The sequence below is a fragment of the Microchirus variegatus genome (assembly GCF_963457635.1).
Source record: "Microchirus variegatus genome assembly, chromosome: 3".
In the NCBI taxonomy this organism is placed as follows: domain Eukaryota; kingdom Metazoa; phylum Chordata; class Actinopteri; order Pleuronectiformes; family Soleidae; genus Microchirus; species Microchirus variegatus.
This window is the reverse complement of record NC_139804.1, coordinates 18,119,833-18,135,929: the sequence shown is the minus strand read 5'-3', so window position 1 is coordinate 18,135,929 and position 16,097 is coordinate 18,119,833. Positions and strand designations below refer to the sequence as shown.

The 16,097-nt window shown below is 38.8% G+C and overlaps 1 protein-coding gene across 1 annotated transcript; it reads right to left on the bottom strand.

Annotated features, from left to right (window-relative positions):
* Positions 1-13,537: 13,537 nt before the first annotated feature.
* On the bottom strand, positions 13,538-16,014 carry linc.pou2af1 (lnc RNA pou2af1; the record flags this gene model as incomplete). The annotated part of the gene is made up of 4 exons (XM_083886871.1): positions 13,538-14,049; positions 14,613-14,998; positions 15,531-15,582; positions 15,766-16,014. 4 exons carry the CDS (start codon positions 16,012-16,014, stop codon positions 13,705-13,707), a joined length of 1,032 nt encoding a protein of 343 aa, XP_083742997.1. The 3' UTR covers positions 13,538-13,704.
* Positions 16,015-16,097: the final 83 nt, after the last annotated feature.

Here is a 16,097-nt window from a genome sequence, read left to right as displayed (position 1 = left end):
ATTAATTAACTATTGTCCTCACCAAGGTAGGTTTTAAGCCCAACCCTTTCACCCTAACATTGCAAAGATATAAATGCAACTACACACACACACACACACACACACACACACACACACACACACACACACACACACACACACACACACACACACACACACACAACCACGCACCCACACAGGGCTCACTTATCAGTTATTGTGAAATGCAGTCTGTTTTTATTAACACTGTTCACTGTCCACCTTTTCTTCAGTGTGATGACGTTCCATCTAAAGGTTGCCAAACGTCTAATAATACTGTGGAAATGTTTTCTTCTCTGTCCTTCCCAGCAGTCAGACAACTGTGGTTACATTGCATTCGTTGCTGAAATTCAACTCATCTCAGATTCTGTTGTGTAAATATCAGTGAGGACAAAACAAGCATTGAGACACAGTAAAAAATGTCCAATCTTTGTTCAAATACATCAAAATATAATCATACTCATATTGGTTTAACTTTCAGGGCAACTTGAAATGAAAGAAAGAATGATGTTTCAACTGAACTTCAGCAGCCAAACATCTGGTAAAGTAATCGCTGTCTCAGTATGAAAAATACTGAATACTTTATTTCTTTGGCACTTTCTTGATTTATTTGTCTTCTTTATGTTGTTTTTATTTATGTAGCACTTCTTCATACAAAGTTACACAAAATAAAAGCCTACACTTTTGTACACGTATATACAAAAAGTACTTTAAAACTTAGATTGAAAGCATTGACTCCAATATTCATGAACAAAGGAAATAAAGGGCAACATTTGCTTTTGTGAGCGATTGTAGGTCAGGAGATGGAGCCAAAGGTTGGGTATTTGAATGTGTCACCCATGATATTGTGTATGAATGGGAGTAAAAAGGCAAAGCGCTAACTATTGACGTGCTGTATAAATGTGTGGGTGTGTTGAAAGGCTTCTGTAATGTTAAGTATTTTGAATCATGACGATGACAAGGTTCCACCGACTGTGTGCATTTTCCCACCCACTAACCACCCAGAGGAAGTTTTACTCTGAAAAACCTACAGACTCGCTGGTCTCAGAGTCAGTGAAGCCTTAATTGTCATGCATCATATGTCAGCTCAACCCTTAACACGTAACAATGCTAATAACAGGTAAACATGTTTGAACTTGATATGAAGTACAATTCTGTGCTAAAGTCTCTGCGCCTCCACCAGCTTTGTTGTGTTTATGTCTGTCAGATTATGTGATCACTGGCATGTGGACTGGAATGATGGGACTGAAAATGTATATATTATAACAACCTGTCAATGAGTTTAACTCCAACATGTGTATGAACGCTCAGGTCAAGATATTTCTTGACATGAAATAGGACAAACACAGGTTTTAGCTATATGTTCTACTCCAGTTCTAAGAGAGTTCTGTAATTGTTGAAAATTACACTAAATACTTGACACTTTAACCTGTAGAAGCTGTTTTTTTCCTAATAAAGTGGTTTTGAAATATTTATTCTGTACGGTCATTAAAGCACTGCTAAAACAATAAGTCTACTGCACATGTCTCATGTAATGCTGAGTAAGGTGAGCCCCAGCTTTCATACATCATGTATGTAACTGTATATTAAGCAGAGATCATCTCCAGCTGCTGTAACTCAAGGACATGCAACACAACCAATAATTTAAGGACAGACCACTTGAAATGTATTGCCCTGCACAACCGGCAGTTACAACATTCCGCCAGCAGGTGGTGTAGTTCACCATTAGAAGTCCTGGCAGTAGTACAGACAGTAACAGAACATTAGACATGAAAACACCATGTGGACAAAATGACTTTACAATATTTGTTCTGACTTCATGGTTTTGGTCACATACAAACTCACCGTGTGTGTAGTCAGTGTTAGCTTTTTTTTTTGTTGTACAAATACTGCTGTGTATGTTACTGCAGAGTCAGATATTTGAGTTGTCTGTGAATATATGTATACAGTTTACTTGCCAGATGCATAACCTGGTCACAATTGTGTTAAAATTGAATTTATAGGATATGCAGTATGACATATCATTATTATTATTATTATTATAAAGCTCTTCACTGACCTAATGTAGCATAGAGCCGCTAACCTTAAGCATGGAGGTATATCTTTATCTGCTGCTGGGAACTCATGAATAGTAGAGCTAATTTGGTGGAGGTGACACTTCTGCATCAGTGATAATGTTTTATTTGTTTAATTTTCTGAGGCGAGGTGATTTTAAAGTGCACATGCAGTGGTTGAAGATTGCACAGTCACTGGTTACATCAGGAACCAAAAGTACTTGGACATGATTGTTGAAGTAAATCTGAGAAGTGAAGTAATGCTTCAGCAAAGAAAAGTGTGTCCCATTGTTGTTTGTTAATTTAATTAATTAATTTATTTATGATTTTATGAATTTAATTATTTATCTTTCTTTTAGTCTTTTCTCATCACACTTTAATTATAATAGTGATGACCTGTCATTGCTACAGGTGCTGCACTTGTTGGACCGACTTACTGTCAGTAAGGTGAAATCTATTTTTTTTTCTTTTTCAGATTTTGTGACCCACAGTAAGTTTTGTCAGGTGATCAATGTGTATTTTCTTACTCTATGATTTGCAGAATGTACGGCTTAAAGCAGCACCATCATTATTACTGGACGGCGTAGTCATCAACGTCTTTTTAACTGACTGTTCAGTCTCAACGACAAACTCTCACCATGCTCTCACACTCACAACACTTACAAGCATGACTTACACTCTCCCTATTACAGGTTAGTGAAGAATCAAAAATTATGTTGAAGCAGTTATTTTACAGTTAAAAACCGGCATAGAGTTGCTTTAAAGGTCTGTCATCACAGATCAGTCTCTAACGTTTTACAAATGTCTGTTATAAGAAGCTTAGAATATTTTTGGCCTCATGCATTCAGCTGTATATTGACATTCAGGCAAGTTGTCACAGATTCTTTGTTTGTCCCTCATTACACAACACTAACACCCATGCCCTTCATACACTCCCAGATAATTCCCACAGATCAATAACCACGCGAACAATGCTGTGTTGTAAAATTGCTCGTAAAAAAAAAAATAAGCAGTTGGATGAAATAGTGTGCCATCAAAAAAACATATAATTGCATTTCAGTTATATTGTTTGCTGGTATACTCAAATATAAAAAAAGAGAGCAAATAAAAGTTTGTCTGAGAAGGTCTGCTGACGCCTGACTGTGGGAGTTTCCTCACACTGATCTGGTACTGGCAAGCTTGAACACGGGGATTTCCACGAGTGCTTCACTAGGAGCGTAAAGGGAGCTCGCCAACAGGATCTGAACACACACTCACACACTCACACACACACACACACACACACACACACACACACACACACACACACACACACACACACACACACACACACCTACAGGTTTGTGCCGTTATCCCTTTAAGGACTCTGCATTATCTTCCATTCATTTGGACAGCTTAAACAAAGCCTTATCCTAACCTTAACCATAACCAGCTGAAGCCTAACCTTAACCTAACCACAGTTCAATTATTATCCCTAAACTTAACCTGTTCCTCAGAAATGAGGTTCTTCCTCATTGCGACCAGGTTCATGGACATTGTTTATGCCAGAAAAAAGGTCTTAAAGAGGTAACAATCAAATACAAGCACAATGAGTTGTCGTGTTCAAATTTGTTCAAATTTGCCATTTCAGGAGTGAGAGTCAGGTGTGAAATGCAGCAAAAGAGGAAATAACACAGATCTTCAGGTTTCTCTTTTCCAGTTTGTGAGTTTGAGTGTTTTGTTCTGACTTGGCTGTGACCTGGGTCAAATACTCACTCAGTAATTTTGTCGGCACAGATAGGCCCTCTAGGTGCCACGGGTTAAAGAACACGTTTGGATCATTTCAGTAAAATATTCATGCTTTGAATTTTTATGACTAGATTGAACTCATCATTTTAATGATATTGGTAAAAGGAAAAACCTCACATACTTGCATAGCTGCCTCATGAATCTGAAGACAAGTCATGACACTGAGAAAAAGCCCAGGGGCCAAGTTTCAGGGTGAAACTTGCCCAGAAAGAGAAATATCTATTCTCGATGTCTCTGAGTTCACTGTGCTACTTTGTGGTTGTGTTTATGCATTTTAGAACTGGCCAAAAATGATTTTTTTTTTTACAGAGCAACATCCCCATTAATGTCATTGATAACATCTGTGCTTACCTGCTGTTCTACAGTATATAATACTATAAAGGCTACTGCTATTGACATTATGTGGCCCTGAAACAGCAGAAAATACAACTCCTAATCATTAATATAATGGGGTTTAGTGTTTGGATGGTTCCTGCTGGTGAATAGAATCAGTGTGCTAACAATAAAATCATACACTTCATCCTTAAGTTTTCCTTTTTGTACACTTTGTGTTCTAGATTCAACTACAAAACAAATCGTATTTTCTGCTCAGCAGTCTACACCCAATAACACGTCAAAACAAACGTGAATGTTTTCTTTAAAATTGATTAAAATGTTCTTTAAAACTCCATTATTTTATTGCAAACAAAGTCAGTCGTTTGTTGCACACGCATTCCACTATTGCATACATACACATAGTATCTGTGGTTCTGTTCATGTACTAAAATTCAGTCTAGTCTTCAACACATCCATTATATTGAAAAATATTGTCCAACCTGGAGCGTGCACAGTCCACATGGTCCAAAAATTGCAGGCAAACGTTTCCTCGTGCCACACAGTACATGGCACCGATAAATTATCTCAGCAAACTTGTAATGGGAAGAGTAAGGCTCAGTTATGGTGAAAAAGACAAAGAATCATCGGAACTCTTCCTACAGCTGACCATCTTTCCAAACTATCCACACATTAGCTCTTGTTTATTTGCTCTTGCTGATGGGTCTGCCTCCTTCTCTCATTTAGACAGATATCTATCTTTCTTGAAACGGGTTAGACCAATCAAAACAGTGATGAGTGAATTAGTGAGTTACTTTGAATGTGCAATCACAACAGTATTTGACAACAAGTGGCCCGTATACATTTTTAATATGCAACATCACTCAAACTGCAGCCAGAGGACAACTTTCCAAAAACCAAATTAGCAGAACTCCATGTCTTTAGGAGACTATAGAGAAACCACTGTATACACAGATAAGACAACCTTCTGGGGTTTGCTAAATTGCATTTATTGACATGAATAATTGCTATATAAACAAAATCTGATTGATTGATAAACACACATCTCGTGTAATAATTTATTGTGTCATACATTTCCTTAAATAGATTTCATCATTCTTTTTTTTCTTTTACATTCTGACACACAGTTGGTTACATTTTTGTTATACATCACCCATGTAAAACACACTGTAAATAAATCACATATAGACATAGCTACATGCTGTGTCATGGAGATTATGTAATATGTGTCATTTCAAAGGGGCCCATCTTCTTCCAGCAACTTTTCTTTCTTGATGATTTTGTAAGTGAGAAGATTTCTGTGGTGTATTCATCCTCCTACCCTATTTAATGTGAGGGTTCAACCAAGAGCCACAGCTTTTGTAAAGTAGTTTTGTACTTTTTTTTTTAAATGTGGAAAACAAATATGTGTACATTGTCTTATCCATGTTCCTCTGGACTTGTGCCAGACTCCTGAACCCATCCAAATACAGAAAAGTGATTTTTCATATTTCAGCACAACAACGATTTTAAGTCTCTTTCTGAAATGTGTGCAAAAAAAAAGAAAACCTTTAATAAAGACATGATGTTCTCCCTTTACACCTGCACCCAGACACCCATTGGATCCCCCATATGTGCCACAGTGTATCGTCTATTTTCCTCTAAATGGGAACATCCATGTGCCAAACTCAGGTACACCCTGGACAGATTGTCAGTCCATCATAGAGACAAACAACCATTCACTCTCACACCTATGGTCAGTTTAGAGTGACCAATTTACCTAATCCCCATATTGCATGTTTTTGGACTGTGGGAGGAAAACAGAGAACCCGGAGAACCCCCCCCCCCCCCACACACACACACACACGGGGAGAACATGCAAACCCCATGTAGAAAGGCTAAATGCGAACAATTTATAAAATGCACATGATTCTTTTGAGGGCAATCAAAACTTGCAATAACTTTTCAGGAAAAGGTTTATCAAGTGAGAATAAGGCTGATTTTCCAAACGACTTATATTTGAAAGGTGTTCTTTTGTGCAACCAAACAGAGCTGCCCCCTGGTGGCTAACTGTGACTTCCCTCCTTCCTGGGCTTTATTTCTTTACTTTTGAAACTGGAAAATGACTTATATTTGTTTATACAGTCTACAAACCTGAAATCCCAGGAAAAGGCAGGTGTACAACTGCAGTAAATGGCATGAACGTCCCAGCAGAGAAGCAGGTTATGATGGTTGTGTTGTACTCTTTGATTTACTGTAACTATACATTTACCTGTTGCTATCATTGTTTGCTGGAATGACAGAGCTGCTCCGACTTTCCCTCCAAAGAAAGTGTTTCAGATAATTAGGCCAAACTGTTGGTTATCTTGTCAAGACCATCAACATTTAACAATCATGCAAAGCAGGCTGCTGTCCTGAGGGGCCCTGGAACCCTGAGGCGACAAAACACTGCAGGTTCAACATTAGGGAGCAGTCAGTTTGTGGTCATTTAGGGAAGAGGTGTGGATAGCTGCAGTAAGGAATGTGCAGTGGAATTTATTTTGCTTGCTGTAATCAGTCCTATATTTATTGGCCGTTAATGCACTTAAAGCATAAATCCTGAGTTGTTTATCTGAATCCGGGATTGAAAAGTTGCTTTAAAAACTGCAGGAGAGCAAGATTCCCTCTTAATCAAATGATCAAACCCAGGTCAGATCCAGGCTACCTGACTTGCTTTATTAATCCCGCCCTGTGGCAAACAGCCTGCAGAGACAACTGATAAGGAGATGACGTTGTGATAAGTGAACTTAAACTTCACAATAGACCAGACACTGTGAGCCACTAATTCTCTGCTTTCTCATCAGATGCTATCAGAGAGCCATATCAAACACCTGAATGGATTAAGCATGTCAACAACAATAACAACAACAACACACAAACACAGGTTTGTTGAACCAGAGACTTGAGCAGAATGCAGGCTTGTTTACAGTGTGAGAATGAGGAGCTCCAGACAGATCAGGTTAGGGTGGATCAGATCTTGATCTGTTTGAACTCTCCTGGTTTCAGTTAGGAGCCCCACATTCCCAGCCCTTTTCTCTATAATGCCTGAGAGCCCGACACTTGCCTCCGTCTGCAGTGGCACACTGTGTCTCACAGGGGATTACCACTCTGATATTTAGCTTTCGGTTAGGCTCAGGGGCAAAAGAAAAATCCTGAATAAGATGTCACTGTCTGTGACATATGATTAAAAAAAAAAAAAGTATAAAATCATCAAAAGCAGGAGGATGGGCGTTGTGTATGGAATCTCCAAACATGTTAGGGAGCATATGAAAAAGTTTAGAAGAAAACACTGAGCAACAGTCCAAAAAAAGATAGTAATATATTCTGTTTTCTTTTCACTCTCCATTTGTAATTGCCTTCTACTAATTACGAAGCATGTCATGAGCCTATGATGTGCCCTTCTCACACAAGAATGGCTTCGCCTCGAGGGCAAACGAGGGCTTGAGGGCTTTTGTGTAGCCTGCAGCAGCAACAGCAGTTACCTGTGCTGCAAATGTGTGTGTGGGGGGGGGGGGGGAGGGAGAGAGATGGGGAGTCTCTCCAGCAACACCAGCCAGTCTGTCTGAAGATCTGTGGTTGGTGTCATCTCGCTGTAAACACTGTTAAGGAATATGAATATGACTTCAATGTAAAATATAATAATCTTATGATGGATGTATGATTTTTGCTGGACAAGCTGTCACTGGAAACACTTCACAACAAAAGCAGATGTTTGGTGAAAAAATATTGAGTATTAAGTTACACACTTGTCACAGTGTTTCTTCTTGCTTACCACAGCACAGAAGTGCAGGTGCAGTTTTATTGCAAATGCAATAAAACAAGATTAGATTAGATTAGTTGAATCACTTGAACCTTCACTTAAAGCATACAGAGGAATGATTTTCCGTGTTTTCACTAACAAACCTAGTTCTATTTTACAAATAATAATAAAAAATAAGTGGTTGTCTGTAACACACTCAGAAAAAGCTGGAGCATTTCATAAGACACTTAAATAACAACTGGTAACAAGTGAAGGTGTCAGTGTTGGATATGAAGGCAGCACCAGGCTTAGACTTTGAAAGCATGGATGGGTCACGGTGGCTGAACACGCTATGCCAAACTGTGAGAGAGTCAGTTCAAAGATAATGTTTGTCAGGGAAAGATTGCAAACGACTGAGCTTATTCATCATCTGCAATTCAAAATACCATGAAAAGATTCACTGACTGAGAGGCAATCTCAGTGTGTGAAGGCCAAGAGCAGAAACTGCTGCTCAGTATGCATTAACATTGAGTCTGAAGGCAGAATTGTACAAGAAATCATTATACTGCTGCTAGTCTCTCTGCACCTGAACTTATCTGAGCTGGACTGAAAGACAGTGGAAACATGTTCTGTGGTCAGAAAGAGACACCAGAAAATGCATCCAGACAAAAGGTGCGAACAACACCCATCTGTGATGTATGGGGGAGCATGAGTGCCCACGGCAGGGGTGATCTGCATACATGTCAAAGTACCCTTGATGCAGAAGCTTCTGTTTGAATTTGGGAGAGACATATACACCCTTTAGTTCTTTTGGTTCAAAAGTTTCTTCAAACCCTTATCTACGTCCATTTAATTAATTAGTTTTGCTATTTTTGCATAGATATGTATGATATATCTTTATTAAAATTATTTAGCAGAGTATTAACTCACTTTTCCTTTGACATGAGCGCTGTGTCCTCACTGGTTTAAGACATAGTCTGTATTTATTTTAGAAGGCTGGGTGTGAAGCAGTGAAGCTTTCACATCAAGAATGTGGGACACTATTGTCACAGTTGAGGTCATTGGGCAAGTCAAGTACCATTTACTTGCAAACATGTGACAAAGGTGTAGTCATTATATAACATAGAGAAAGGACAAAGTCCTTCTCGCTGATTTTACATTTAATCCCTTATATTAATGCCTCTTAAATTTGCAGTATTTTTCAAAAGATATGATTTTTATGTTGAGCTTTATCGCTCCAGTTCTTTGACCTCTTTTATCTTTGAACCTTGACCTCCCTTCTACTTCCCTGCAGGACAAATCTCCCAGGATTCCTTTACTTTAGTGCAAAGATGTGCATTGCATTACAACTCGCCTTACACACACACACACACACACACACACACACACACACACACACACACACACACACACACACACACACACACACACACACACACACACACACACAGAGAGAGAGAGAGAGAGAGACTGTGTGTGTCTGTGTGTGAGTGAGGGAGAGCGAGGGGGGGGGGGGTTCTGCTTTGGCTATAGCGGACTCCGCCCTCAATGTTGTTGTCAGTTTGTTGGGCTGCATGAAAAATATCAATGACTGAACCAATGCACTTTATGACATTTTGGCTCCACACAAAAGAAAAAAAAATAGCAGCAATGAAATGAATAGTATAAATGCACAGATTACATGTGTTTCAGTGTTTCCAGAGACATGTTTAGAATATTAAATTACTTTTACCTCTCAATCAAGGCAAGTGAGATTTAATTCTTTAAATCCAGGGAGCCATACATTTATAAATAAAGTTCCTCAACACAGCATTAAAAGTGGGAACATTGCTGGTCTGGGATTTACAACCTTCTACACCATGCACAAGCAATACATTCGGGGCAAAAAAACACCCAATATTTCATTAAGGGTCATTAGTCAGCTGGATGGGATAAAGTGTAAGAAATGAGTCCAAACCTTGTAAAATGTACCCCACCATAATTTAATCCTGCAATAAGACCCCCAAAGGGGGGGCAGCCTCTGTTTTAGACGTCTTTGGTGGTAGTAAGGACCTATTTCCCAGCAGACACAACTACGGTGATTCTGGCAATTGTACAGCAACCACCATTCCCAGAATCCACCACTTGGTATGAGCACAAACTATGTGAGCAAGACTGTGGGACACACTGACAGGACACACAGCAACATTGCCTCAGAGCAAGAAGGTCACCAGTTTGAAGCTCGGCTCGACCGAGGGCCTTTCTGTGTGTGGAGTTTTGCATGTTCTCCCCGTGTGCATGTGGGTTTTCTCCTCCCACAGTCCAAAAACATGCAGATTAGGTTAATTGGACACTCCAACTTGAATGTAGGTGTGAATGTGAGAGTGAGAATCTCTAATGGACTGGTGACATGTTCACACACTCACCTTTCACCCTATGTCTCACTGTTGACTTTGCCCAAATAAGTGACAAACTGGCCTGAAGTCTTAGCACCATCAGTTTTAAATGGCAGTGCACTGTTTTGCTGTGGAGCCATGTAGTGTGCACACTGGTTATAGGTGAAGTGGTCTGGACCTGGAGTGAGTGGAGTCAGTGGCAGAGAGGAAGATCAGGCCTGTCATGATGAATAATCTCTCTCACCTTCTCCATATGAGCTGGGGAGGACAGGCAGCTCATTCAGCTGCAGCATCAAACCACCTATAACAGGAAGTGATAAATGTCTGCAAGCAGGTTGGAGTATGACTGAAAACACAGAAGCGACATGAACATTTTGAAGAATAAAGTGTTGGTTGGTTTGTTTTTTTGATGTAAGAAAAATAAAAACACACTGACATAGTCATTCCACCCACTGGGTTGTGTGTCCTTGTTCAACTTACCAGACCCCTGACAATAGTAACAATACAATACTATATATCTGCTACTGCAAAACTACACATTACATTACGTACTAGTATCTACACTGTAAGAAAAGATACACCATATCTACTCAATAAAAATGAGGCAACAGATTACAAGCAATATTATTAATTAAATTTCACAATGTTTGGTATTGAGTAAATTTTAATTAAATTAGACCCTTAATAGTTACCCATTTAATATGAGTAGATCTGAATAGAAAACAGTACAGAATTAATTAAAATCTAAACAAACATATTGAGTTGATTTGAAAAAGATAATGTGTAAATTGTACTAATAAAAATTTATTTAATTCTACATATCAATGATATATAATTGATTAATAATCAACTACATTTATCTGTGCATTAATTTGAATGTATTCAATCCAATCAATTAAATATAAAAAAAATATTTCTTAGGAATAACTAGTCTATAGCCCAGAAAATACAGAACTAAACAAATACTCAAATAACATGTTTATTAACAATTAACAGCTGTCCTATTCTGTCCTATTTCAAACCAGAAATTTGAATAGGACAGAATACTGACTCCAAACTTTTTTGTAAAAACAAAAATAAATTACATTTTACACAGTGATGATGTATTTCCATGCTTGCGCACCTCACAAAGCTACTAAATTGGATTAATAATGATCTTAAAGAAAAATTATCCAGAAGTGCATGTACCAAAACTATTTGTATGGAGTAAAACACATTTAGAACTAACCACAATAGAAATGGCATTGACATTAGTGGGATAAGTGTCCAAATCAGTGCCAATTTACAAACATAGCAGCACTTTCAAATGTGCAAATCGCTAGCTCTGTAGAAGCTGAACATAGCACAACATGTAAACTGCAACTACAGTCTCATTTTCAAGCCAGAAGTTGCTGTGCTGTAGTCTGTAATGCTGCAGAAGATCACCCCTTGTTGTCGCTCTGAATCCAAAGACTTAACACTGCCATCTCATTTGGCTGCACCTAAGGAAAACACACAGTTTTAGATATGAGAAGTGCTTTTCAGCTTCAAATTTCTGCAGATGATAATCATACCCATGTGAAAACTGAAAGCATTTTATTGAAATGAAATTTCCCCAACACCAATATAAACACCAATGTCAACATAACGTGATTTTAACCTATAATTATTATAATATATTTTCCAGTCTAAAACGTTCATGGACTGAAATTGAAAAATTGAAAATTGAAAAAATCTGTGCCGTGTTAGGCCTCCCCTCCTCCCCCCTGCTAACGTTTAGTGCTGTGGACCGGACATTACCACACTAAAATTAACAGATTTAAGCATGAAAATAAATATAATTTCGGCTCTAAAACGTAACACTGTTGATAAACTTACTTCACGTGTGTTTAGGTAAGTTGCCTTCACATTTGCAAGTTGCAACACAACAGCGAAACAACAGAGAGTACTTACGTTAGCTGCCCGGGAAAACGAGCCCCACACAGGAAGTAAAGCTAACGGAAGTGCGTCAAGTGCCGTCCGAAATATAAGATGCTCTTTCAGCGATAACTCCCAATATATCTCTTTATGTTAATGTGTCTAACCTTAACATTAAACTCAATGTACTTATTTACGTCATTTTATAAAAACATACTGAGGATATATCAACACGCAAGTGACGTAGGAAGCAAGATAGCAACCATGATAGCGGAATGCTAAGCCGCATCCTTCAAAATAAGTTTGACTTCAATACATGAATTCTTCCTAAATGTATAATGCAGTGTTCATATTATAGCGCAACAAAATCACACTAGGCCTACTGATGTACATTAACATAAAGCCTTGGCAACAGAAGCCAACTTTATGTTGCTGCTGAGTCTCTTTTTCTGTGATAGCTCATTTTATATTGTAATATAGCCTTCATGCGTTCTTCTTACAAGCCAGGTGATAATAAAATAAGTTTTCTTACCTTTGAGCAATGTCGAAGTAGATGAACATTCACTGTCTATGCTCCTCAAATGTCTTGTGGCTAAATGATAGCCTGCTGCATTCAAAAAATGCACACTTTGACAGGAAGTGCTTCTCAATTAAAATTTGCCTGATTACATTAATTTGAATTCACTCAATATTCAGTTTTTTTGGGATTAAGCAAACACAATGCTTATATTTTATTTAACTACAATGGGTGGATTTTATTCCAAATATTTTTATTTGAAATGTAATTAAATATTTGCTTCAAAACCAAAAACACAATTATATTGAATATATTTTACCTGATACATTAATTCAAATCTACATCACCACAGAATCGTTTCTTACAGTGTACATCAACTCTTTTACTCAATTATTACTAAAATTATTAGTAGTTTATTAACACAATGTAAATATTAACTGTCTCAATATTATTATAATTTAGTTTTAGTATTATATTATTATGATTGTTGAGTTAGTGATTCACGGTGACTGTTTATAATTCCATGTGTGTGTACAGTGCAATATAAATATGTATACATTTACTTATTTATATAATATAATATTTTATTTAATGATTTATTTAAAATTTTAACCCTGTCTCATACTTTTAATCCACTGAATTTCCTCCACTCAGAACAATAAAGTATATTTACAAATGCGAGAAATGCACGTAAGCGCGATGATGAGTTCAGTGTTTTTTTATTTATTTATTACAGCAATTACAACAGTTATGTATGAAAATAAATCTTAGCATTAAAAAAATAAAACAAACAGATACAAAAATATCAGCCTTTCCATCCATTCAGCATTCATCATTCAAACATACATATATATTTATCCACTCCACCAAAGCACAAGCCAGTAAGAGCACGGTGAAATGTGAGTCATTAAAAGAGAGAATTGTATTTACAGCCAGAAGAGAAAAACAATACTGTCAAAGGTCACATCATAATACATTGTAACACATTTCAGCACTTGTCTGCAAATCCCTCCTGAAGCTCTCCTCCACCAGGCAGGTGTATGGATAGTCTGTGGGGTTGTAGCAAGGTGTGTATTCAGGGGCAGTGAAGCCCTCCTGCTGACCCGGCCAACAGTGGGGCAGGCAGTAACAGTCCTGAAGGTTGCAGTGCTGGTAGTGGAAGTGTTCTGAGGCAAAGCCATGGTGGCTGGACTCCATCCTGGTGGGCGAGTCGTAGCAGGAGGAGGAGGAGGAAGAGAAGGAGTCTTGAGGCGAGTAGCTGTTATGATCCATGGGGCTGTAGAGCTTCTGTGACTCTGGGGAGCCAGGAGCCTGAAAGAGAGGAAGACGTGCAAAGGAAGGATGGTGAGAATGATTTTTTGGGCAGGAGTCCTCATGTGGTGGACATCAAAACTGACACTAGGCCTCAGGTTGAGCAGGTGACACCTGTGGCTGTGAGAGGTGTTTGTGCTGTTTCAGCAGTTTTCAACATGACAGGCTAATTAGTCTTCTTTGGAAGCTACTGAAAGGCAGCAGATGGAGATACATGTGTAAATTTAAGTATTTGGTAACCTGTTCTTATGTACTATCATTTGATTATGAACAGATCAGATTACAAACAGAACAAAATGATTTCAAATGGAGGCCACACAACTATACAGTGAAGCTCTCTTAATTGGCCAAAGTTTCAAATCTCTATTTTGGAATCACATTATGTGATGTTGTCTGAGGTTTTAGGAGATATTCATCAAAGAATTTAAGGCATTTATATATATATATATATATATATATATATATATATATATATGTATATGTATAAGTATATATATATATATATATATACCAATCTATCTTATACTAGAGTTCTTTTTTTTATTGGTGTGGCAGAAACTTACCATTTCATGCCCATAATAGTCCGCATCTGAGGAGAGTCCATGGTACCAAGGCAGCGGGAAGGTGGGAGGAGGAGGCAGGGAAGCGGCGTGGTTGTTGTTGTAGCCGCCGCCACCGATGGTGTAGTTGTTGTTGTTGTTGTTGTTAATGATGATGTTGTTGTTGTTGCTACAGCTGCCGCCATTGTAGCAGTTACTGGGCAACGTCATGTCCCCAAACGGCTGCTGGGTGTCATTGAACGCGTCCCCCTGCACGTGGATGCTGCACGCTCTCTCAGGAGCCTGGAACTGGGCGGTGCGCATCTGGAGGGCTCGCGCGCTGCAGCTGCTCGCGTCTGCTGGAGTGATTGCGGCAGTAGGGTCCACATAGTGACCAGACGGGATTATGCCTTTAAAAAAAAAAAAGAATAGCGTGCGTTAAGATCCAATAAAACAATGAGATGGTATAATAAGTTACTCCTGCTGTATTTCTAATGAAAACATCAACAGTCTAAACTTTCAGAACCCAATGTTTAAATATTTTGGGAATTATTATAATAAATGAATAGGAAATTAATAATCCTGTGTCCTATAACGATACTTGGAGAATAAATGGGCAAGCGCGCATTTGGAAAAACAGGGTGCGAGATGGTCTCTGCGTGGCCGCAGACATTTAAATATGTCCTCATGTTACAGAGAGTGATGTCAACGTTCTCATCAGCCAATGCACTTAACTGCAGTGACGAGAAACAGCCACGACTGCATGCAAATTTTCACGTGTACTCTGAAATCTGTGGGTTCCACGTATCGCAAAGGTCTCTCTCTGTGTGTGTGCTACTGCTGTATAGTATCCAGGGTGGAGTCACATCTGAGGCTGTATTATTGGGCTACTTATTTTACACCGGTATTGGATTCTGTGCTGTGATATATAAGAGAACTTACTTGGAAAAGTCGACTGGCAGAGATCCTGAAGATCCAAGCAAGCCTGGGATATCTGATGGGGGGAGAAGGGAGGAGGAGGAGGAGGAGGAGGAGGGGGGAGAAAGAAAGACAGGGTTGTTATTGTTTATGTTATTTAATTTTGAGTTAGACACATTTTTGTGAGGAAACCTTTTCCTAAAGTTGTAAAGCAGAGAGAAAGAGGGAGAGTGAGAAGAGATGGGTGTGGGGTGTTTACCGTTTTCAGCTTTTTGCTGTTGGCCTCTCGGGCCCTGTGCCTCTGCAGCAGCTCTTTGACCGTGGTCTTCACACGGACGCCCTGGTACACCCTTGGCTTATCTGAGCGAGGAGAACAGAATGGCTCATGTTTACAAAAGCAGCAGACAACAACAACAACAACATAAACTGACTCCTCTCCACCCTGCAGGTCGCTCAGCGGCCCCTCCTCCACCTGAAGCCCACTGTGCGAGCTCTCTCTCTGCCGCATACAGTTGAAAAGTAAAAAAATAATAAAATAAAAACAACTTTAAAGAAAATGTCGTTCATTCCCCACCCTCCTCCATCATTTTT